Source organism: Ornithodoros turicata, chromosome 1 (genome assembly GCF_037126465.1).
Source record: "Ornithodoros turicata isolate Travis chromosome 1, ASM3712646v1, whole genome shotgun sequence".
Classification (NCBI taxonomy): Eukaryota; Metazoa; Arthropoda; class Arachnida; order Ixodida; family Argasidae; genus Ornithodoros; species Ornithodoros turicata.
The window spans coordinates 117490078-117499122 of record NC_088201.1 but is presented as its reverse complement, the minus strand read 5'-3'; the positions used below and the strand labels follow the sequence as shown (position 1 = coordinate 117499122).

Genomic DNA, 9045 nt, shown 5'->3' with positions numbered 1-9045 from the left:
AGTCAAGATGGTGAAACGGTAGGGAGAGACGCTCCGATGAAAGGCTCGTTGGGTGGGGGAGCAGAGATCGCCCGGACAGATAGGTTGGTGCAGCCGTCGACGAGTAGACGTCTGGAGACGTCAACAGAAAGGCGAAAATGATGAAGAAAGTCCGCACCAATGATGGCTTGAGAAACGCCGGCGACCAGGAACAGCCAAGGAAAGTCCCGTCGTAAGCCGAGGCTTACAGTCAGTAGCTTCTCGTGGTACACCGGGATGGCGGTGTTGTTCACTGCCATAAGATGGAAAATTGGGGCGCGTCGACGGTCTTGAGTGGTCGCAGGTAAAACGCTGACGGCAGCTCCGGTATCCACCAAGAAACGGATCTTGGAGGAGCGGTCCACAGCGAAGAAAAGGCGACTCTCTGCTTGGGTAGGGGAAACGGTGGTCGCCGTCAGCGATTCCCTTGATCGTTTCCCGACCATCCGCAAGGTCGTGTGCAGCGGGTGGCGGCGCTGCCAAAACGCTCGTGGTACCAGCAGGGAGGTGGAGTGGTGCCGTCGGTAGGGGAAGGGGAACGGCTATTGAACCTCCGAGGGGAGCGGTAACGGCGGGAACGACTTGAGGAACGTCGGCGTGGGCTTGGTCGTTGTAGGGCGGCCACTGATTCTGAGAGGCGCTGCATCTCTGCGCGCACAGATGCAAGCTCGACGCTGATGGCGCTGATGGCAGAGGGGGACGCTGAAGGGGATGGATGGCCAAGGGTCCCAGAAGGAGGCGCGTATGGTGGAGCCGTCTGATTGACTGCTCCGACCAATGCTCCCGGAACAGCGACTTCCAACACCTTGTCCGGGTGCTCCGCCAGCTGGAATAGGGGCAAGGTTTCAGCCGTCGCGAGAACCATCTGCACGGTGGTCGGCAGCCGCTGTAAAAACAGTTCTCGAAGGAATGCTTCGTCGATAGAATCGGCCCGGTCTGCTAGAAGGGCTTGCATCGCGCGGAGCAGCTGCGAAGGGCGCCGGTCGCCGAGCTCCTCGGCGCTTAAGAGCTGTTTTATCCGTTTGCGCTCTGACAGCATGGTGCGCTTAAGGATGGCGGCGCGCAGGTGATCGTATGGGGACTGAGGCGGTTGGCTGGTGATGACATCGGCAACGTCCATGGCAATCTCTGGTGGCAACGCGGCGACGACGTGCCGGTACCTTGCCAGCTGCGATGTGACGCCAGCAAGGAGGAACTGCGCCTCGACTTGATGGAACCAGATGGCGGGGTTCCGCGACCAGAAGGGTGGTAGCCGGACGCTGACATGGGCGACTGTGGGTTGGGAAAGCGGCGGTGCGCCCGAAGGTAAGTCTGGTTGGTCGGGCTGGTCGCCAGCGGGATTCATCGGCGTTGGTGTTCGTACTGGGTCACCAGATTTGTGGAGGTCGGAAAGAGAGATGCGCAGACCATAAGAGCCAGGGTCGAACTAAACGTTTATTCCACTGGGCGGCCCCAGGAAAACTATAGCGCGCTTAGCGTGCCGCGCGTAGGTGCGTAGCTGGCCGGCTTCATCGTTGTCGGCCGGCCGCAAAGCGGTGTCTGCTACTAGCCTTTGATATCGCCTTCACCCACGGTCTATTCCTTTTTGGCGACCTCTCACTGCCTTCACCCAAAAGCTCAGGTAGCAGTGTGACAACCAAAGCAGCAGCTTTGCGCTTTCGCGGCGAGGGATTCATAGTTTGTCAATCCCAAACGAAACAAAACATAATATGTACACTAAACAAAGTAAACGCGGTATATACACTGAACAAAATAAACTACGCTGAAAAACACTCTGTTAACGATTACGCACACGTATTACAAAAACAACAAACTAAATAAGAAATATGATACAATATAAGACACGGAAAAAGTTCAGGGGAAACTGGTTGAAGAACGAGAACCGAAAGCGAGAAACGACACGCAGTTAGCAGACGAAAGCGCCAAAACTGGAGGTCTGACCATGCTGATGGCGATGTGGTATGCTTTCGTTCATCCCATACTACCCTTTAAACAAATTGTATTTATTGAAAGGCTGTATAAGCACAGCTTGGGAATATGTTTTAAAACTAAATAATATCAGAGTTTCACAAAAGTATTCCTTTTTTTTTGCGGATGATGTTCTCTCGGCAAAATGTGGTTGTCGGTAGGCGGAGCTATCGAGTTGCTGCGTGTGAACACGGAGAGGCGAAAGTCTCGAGGTTGCTCATAAGACGTCGGTTCGAGTTGCTCGGAGTTGCTGCAAAAAGTTGCCCCGTGTGAACGCCGGCTATGTGTGTGCAATTTCAGGAATGCGTGTTGTGCGTGTAAAAGTGACATGCAGTAGCTCACACATGAAACACATTTTGCAAAAACTTTATTTTAAATAAAGCTATTAAAACACTGCAAAAGTCGCCAGCGTATGCACTTGACGTTCACGGGGCGTCGCGACAAGACCATGATGGTACGGCGCTTATCAAGGGCTAGACAATGACTACACTCTCAGAAATTAACCGCTTAAAATACCACTTACAGCATTTTTAACGCCTATTCAGATGTAAAACACTAAAAACGCGACAAATTTTAGCCGTCAGGCTTACCCTTGCATTTATTAAGAATAAAATCAGGCGGTATAAGCGTTAGGACTTTCGCTTTAGGCGTAATATCATTTATTTAGTGGCCATTTGCAGATGGATGCGTCCTTACACTTAATTATTATGTCAGTTGAGGGTTAAACTCTCACAAAACGCCTGAAGGCATCTTCACTGCATTATCTCCCTGCAGTCCCGCTCCACCTTTCCTCTCTCTTTCTCCCGGAAACAAATCGCGCTTAAACGTTACAGCGAGAGTTTCAAATTTTCAAAATTTTCATTGCACAAATCCGTCATGGCGTCGACGCCGGACTGTGGTCCTACGAACTGCTTCGCTGGTGTCTCGTAGGGCAAGTGTGGGTATTTCCAGGTAGAGTTGTACAAGAAGATACGAAGGCAGAAAAAATAGGCGGTGTCAAGTTGCCGGTGGTGAGTAAATCAAAGAGTGATATTAAACGGTAGGAACAACTTATTTATTTACACATGGTAAACAAGACTTTCGTGCACGAGACTGCACTTCTTTAGGTTTCAGGTTTTTGTAACCTGAAGAAGTGCAGTCTCGTGCACGAAAGTCTTGTTTACCATGTGTAAATAAATAAGTTGTTCCTACCGTTGAATATCACTCTTAGAGTTGTACACGTAGAACTTCGAGTTTTGTGAAACTTTCAAGGAACTCATTCTCAACAGATACTCTGCAGTCAGCCACGAAGATACAGGTAAACAGCAGCAGGGCTTCCGTTTGGACGTCTTCGCTTGGGCGTTTTCGTTTTATATTTGTTTTGCCTGTCGCTTGGACGAAATGGACTGGCGGTGTGCTTTACGTGGTCTTTCAGGCCTCCCGCTTTGAACGTCCTATGCAGAAGGCGGAAGTGTGAGAGGCTTCGCTGTTTCTGGCGAGTCAGTGCCGAATTATATGCAGTGAAGTGGTTTATAGGTTTGGATGCAACGAGTGGGTGAATGTCAAATATTTATGTGCATATTTGTGATGGGCAGTGTTGCTATTTCCATCAGGTGACTCAATTTCTGTATTACTTCTACTAGCTTTCTCTGCTTGCGGAAATTCAGCTTGCAAAACGTAAAAAACGACATATGTCGGGGATATTGGTTGCCATTTCCCACGGCGAAAAAGTCCATCTCGGCTACAAAGTTCCTTTGCTGCGTTTGTTAATTTGCTTCGATTTCCTTCCGAATATGAGGTAATGCAACCTGTGAGCAACCTCGTTATTTCCTAATGCAGATGTGCTGTTTAGAACACCTAATAGGACACCTTTCCATCATCATCCCTTTCTCATCCCTTCCACAAGAGCAATCGGGCAGTGTACCGCCATAACGGTGATGAATGACCCACCACATCATCATCCCATTTATCTGTGTGTGTGTGTGTGTGTGTGTGTGTGTGTGTGTGGAGAAGTAAGCTAACTACAAAGTGGCATTTGCTGTGCTGTGTTTCACATGCTCTGTACGCTTGATCTTTGGCACATTCTAGATTACATACTGTACCTCTGAACTCAGAGGTTAGAGTTTCTTTGTACAATCATAGCCCACTTTGTATTTTCTCCCTCTTTTCTTCCCTCCTCCCCTCTTTTTTCTTCCTTTCGGAGACGTGTCAGCTCCTGTAAGATACCTAAAGTGAATGGCGAACTGCACGCCTTTGTGATACTGTTCTGTCTTGTCTTGAGCGTATGCAATATGTGATACCGACTGTAAGTCATGTATAGTTCTTGACATAGCACAGAGTGTTATTCACAATGACTCCTCCTGAAGATATTAGTGAAACTTATATGTAATGCGCAGGCCGAAGTAAGTTTTCATGCATGTTTATGAACAATAACACACGTTGCGTTGTGCACTCTGGCGTCCGTGTACGTATATCTCACAACGGAAATGTAGAAACGTTATAATATTGCAAGGAAGAGCCGTATCGTCCCGAGCAGCGCCACTATGTCTCATCTCTATAACTATGATGCGACAGTGACGCTGCTCGATACGAAGATAACGATTCTTCCATTTATTGCGCAAGCGGTATAGGTGGGGTGCATTGACGTGCGCTGGTTCACCAGAAAGAGGGAAAAAGCACGGGTAAAGCTATGGTGTGACGTCATATGCACGCCACCTATATGTTGAGGCAAAATAGGTACAGCTTGCGCCAAAAGTCCACGGAACACGCGAGCGGAGTTTTTCTCCGCGCCGCGCCACCCTAGCGGCGGGCGGGAGCGGGCAGGTCCATTCATTCTAAAGGGGCGCAGGGCATAACACAGGCAGCGACCCACCGTGGCGTTTGCAGCAATTACCTCGTAAGGGCATGCCCGTGGTGCGTTTCACCAAGCTATTTCCTATCGCAATTCAGGGCTGGAAGATAACAGGAATGACACAGAGCGACAACAGTTGGCTTCTGCAGTTTCTTAACTGTTTTTCGTTCTCGTCTTCCTTTTATTTTGTGTGCGGATGACGGGCGCGGGCAAATAAAAGCGTACGATATTGACGTAGAAACAAGAGAGGGAAGAAAAAGCCAAATGACACTTCATTAATATCCTATTTAGTATCGCGTGAAGCCTCTGTTCGCGATCTGAGAGCGGACATGCGGTCTGGCAGCGATTGATAGAGCCTGCCCACGAGGCATAGTACGACTTCCTTGAGGGACGTCCATTTCATATTTATCGCCTCCCATAAGGCGTCCTTGGACGGAATTGGCACCTGCTTTTTGCTCATTCGGAATTTCATAATGATCCATATATTTCCAATCACGTTCAGATCCGGGCTGCACACGGGCCACTCAAGCTGCATGATACCAAGATCGTCTAGTCTGCGCTGGACAGTGGACTACATCTGAAACTGGCTTCTGTCTTGTTGCAGAATAAAGCAACCATCAGGGAAGGGGCAGTCAAGTACGTATGGGAGCAGATGATCTTCGATGACTCTAACGTATGCTGCTCCGTTGAAGAGGCCGTCTAGGCGGACGCGAGACCCCAAGCCCTAGTGCGAAAGGACGCCCCACACGTTCACGGAGTGAAGTCAACTTGAGACCACGCTATGAACGTACTGGGGTAGATATCTGAAAAGGAAAAACAAATGAATAGGGCCGTCTCGAAGCAGGCGCGGACTCTCAAGGTATTACCTGCAGTTAGGAGTACGCTAAACCCGCTTCCTCTGGGACCACTTCGTACTAAACGTTGCCTCATCAGTAAACAGCACGTGGCTCCACTGCACGGGGTCACACTCCGCGTAGCGCAAGGCAAAGTCCAATCTTGCATCTCGGTGTTCCGGCTTCAACACGGGCTTCTGAACCGACACTCCGGAACGGAGACAACCGAGGCACGCTAATCTTCGTCGGATGGTTGTACTCGACGCTTGCAGGCTCAGCTCCTTCTTTAGATCGACAGCCGTCAGAAACGGGTCCACCACGTTTGCAGCAATTATTGCCCTGTGCTCGTCCGACGTCGTTGCCCGTGGCCGTCCAGACCTTGGTGCATCTTCAAGTTGCCCTTCATCACGGAAGCGCTGAATGATACGGTGCACCGAAGACAAGCAGCATCCCACCTCTCGACCAATCGTTCGCTGAGAATGCCCTACAAGCGACATGGACACGATCTGTCGCCTCCGCTCCAGACTAATCCTGTCGCCGGTCCTCTTGAACTAGTGCTGAGGTGAAGAAGGCTTGCCAGGGAACACATGGTAGTCTAGTAGACATCCAGACCTGTTCTAATCTTAGACTTTAGGTATAATGACCAAACTAGACGTTGACTAGACGTCTAGAAGTCTTACCATTATTAAGACGTCCAACATTAGTGATTTACAAGACATCTGGTAGGCATTTGGTGCTTGACGTCTAATTGTAGACGTCTTCTAGCTGGCCTTGTACATACCAAAAATTAGAAATCATCAGGATTTTGTGTTATTATGTTTTTAATAGGTGTGAACACATTCACGCATCAAATAGAGTCACTAATTTATAAGAGGCGGTTCTCAGCTTATTCTTCAGGCTTACAAAACTGAAGTTCAATTGTTACAAAACACATGCAGGAAACTGAATTACTTGGTGGCAGAGTTAACATAATTGTGTTGTTCAAGTTGTCCGTGAACCGGCCTTGGTGGCTTAGTCTGTAGTGTGTTCCCCTTCTGATCGCGAGATCGCTGGTTCGAACCCGGCCATGGACGCCAGCAACTTGGTTCCAGTTGTTTAGACACGCCACCTTCTGCAAGGCGCATTAAATACGGTGTGTTGTGTGGTGAGGTTTCATTGCACATTAAAGGACCTTCAGGTGGGCAATCCACAGACCGACTGCTGTGGCGTCGCTTATGATCTCAGTTGTCTCGCAACATAAACCCCAATTATTATTAAGTATTCCATGTTGGTTCTATCCACAAAAGTCACCACAAGAAATCTAAAAAATTTAGCCAAATGGAGAAAGGGAACTGGAATTAGGAGGGTCATCCAAAAATAAGTTTCCTTATATTTGTTATTCGACAGAAGTACCATTAGGACGAACTGAATGGTGAAGTAGTTGGGTGTGACATCCCGGCACTACAGACGATGGTTAATGGAGTACCGTTCACTTACGTGTCAGGCATTCAAGCCTGGATGTAATACTTCCGAGTATGTCTGACCGTGAAGTAAGAGCTATCCTACATTTCGTTAAAGAAAAAAAAATGTGTTTTAGAGAATTTCCACTGACAGTTAACGTCTGTTTATAGAAAGCACTTTACAGGCATTGAAATGGTATGTCCTTCATACAGGGTCGTGAAAATGTGCACCATGGCCTGCTGATCAGTTATAACACCATGAAACAACGTTTCTTTTCTGAAATTCCGAGAATTGATAACGGAGACTGGCGACCCACTGGTACTGCACTCTGATACTCATGGGAACAAATTTCCTTCAGCTTGGTCAACGAAAGTTATGCGAGACGGGAGCCACATTTGCTCAGTAACGTTCGTAGAGAGCAACGAATGAATGCAGCTTGCATTTTCCTTCAATGGTATCAAGACCGTCGAGATGAATTTCTTGGAGACCGAGAACACCTGTTTATTAACAAACATTGGAGCTGAGTGACACCAATCAGGGGTCTGCTGCTTCATTTCTTGAAAGCGTTTCAATAACGCATGAATAAAGTAATATACATACAGAACAGAAGACACATACGACCAACACACACACACAATAAATATATGTACATGACTTGGCATGTGAGGTACACCCCGGTGCTGTTGTGATTTAAGGTAGTCGGGCACCCAAATTTTTTTTTTGTTACTCGCAGAGTAATAACATATTTGGAGTTCGTGGACTGATTGCTGATGGGTTGACACAGCTACAGGCATAAAATTGTGAATTTTTTGCGGTCGATTTTTGTTACATCTGCAAAAACGTTAAAAAAATGCCATTTTCCCCGTACGTTATAACACGACAACCAGTACCTCAATGCTGCTGACATTTGGCATGCTGCTTTATTGAAGCCTGTCAAGTGAAATGACCTAGAATCACTTACTTCTCTGAAGAAGCTAATTTTTTGTGATTTTTTGAAATTTTTTGGTGAAAAAAAATGGGGGTTGTCTTACGTAAGAAGGTCCCAAACAGAAGATTACCGATAGAATGACAGCATTCTAGTTCAGTACAGAGCCAAGTACCCTGGCAGTGTGTGTGCAAAAAATCATGCATGTGTGGCGGATACGTTTTGAGATATCCTGTTTTCCGTCTCGAAAATAAGCAAAAAATGCGTATTTGAGAAAATTGGATTTTTCTGACATATTTACAAGTATCTCATAAGAAGATGTCCGTAGGCTCCTAAAACTCCCCATACATACGTGATAGTAACGGGTCATAATACGGGAGTCTTTTAAATAGTTGCAGAATGCTGTTAATGCGGCCGTCTGATGAGTTTAATTTTGGCAGGATCCAATGATCTTCACAAAGCAGAGAGGTCGATCATCCAGCTTAGCGAGCGTGCTCTCAAGCCGTTCTGTAGAGTATTTTGGGTACTGCATTATTATGTGTGTAGTTTCTTGGAAGCATTATTATTAATGAAACGTGGGTCCATTATGCAAGTGCTGAGACAAAATACCATAGGGAGTCATGGTGGGCGCCCGGTGAAGGCACTCTGAATGAGGTCAAACTCGCGTTTTCGTTTGGAAAGGCTATGCTGACGGTGCTTTAGGACTATCGTTGTGTGCAACTTGTAGATTACCTCACACGCACAATCACAGTAAATGCAAAGATGTACTGTGAGATCCTGGGTAAGCTTCAAACTGCAATCAAACAAAAACGCACAGGGCTTGGAAGGGTGTAGCGTACCACATCAACGCTGTCTACACTCGTTTTGGAAGACCCGGGATTTGTTCCAGAAATGCATCCGAAAATTTGCCAAAGAGAGAGGTACACAAGCTGCTGGTGTAACGTTGAAATAGGAAGTGTCACCTTGAGCATGAGGAGAACGAAGTATACAGGAAGCTCATGCAAAGGAGGCTCACGTTTGTGAGCCTCCTG

The 9045-nt window shown here is 47.5% G+C and overlaps 1 protein-coding gene across 1 annotated transcript; it reads right to left on the bottom strand.

The window, feature by feature from the left end:
• Positions 1-433: 433 nt before the first annotated feature.
• LOC135384072 (uncharacterized) lies at positions 434-1363 on the bottom strand. The gene has a single exon (XM_064613318.1). The coding sequence runs from the start codon at positions 1361-1363 to the stop codon at positions 434-436; it is 930 nt and encodes a 309-aa protein (XP_064469388.1).
• Positions 1364-9045: the final 7682 nt, after the last annotated feature.

Excerpts from the sequence above, each read along its gene's own strand:
- LOC135384072 (XM_064613318.1), bottom strand. The coding sequence starts at position 1,363 with ATGAATCCCGCTGGCGACCAGCCCGACCAACCAGACTTACCTTCGGGC.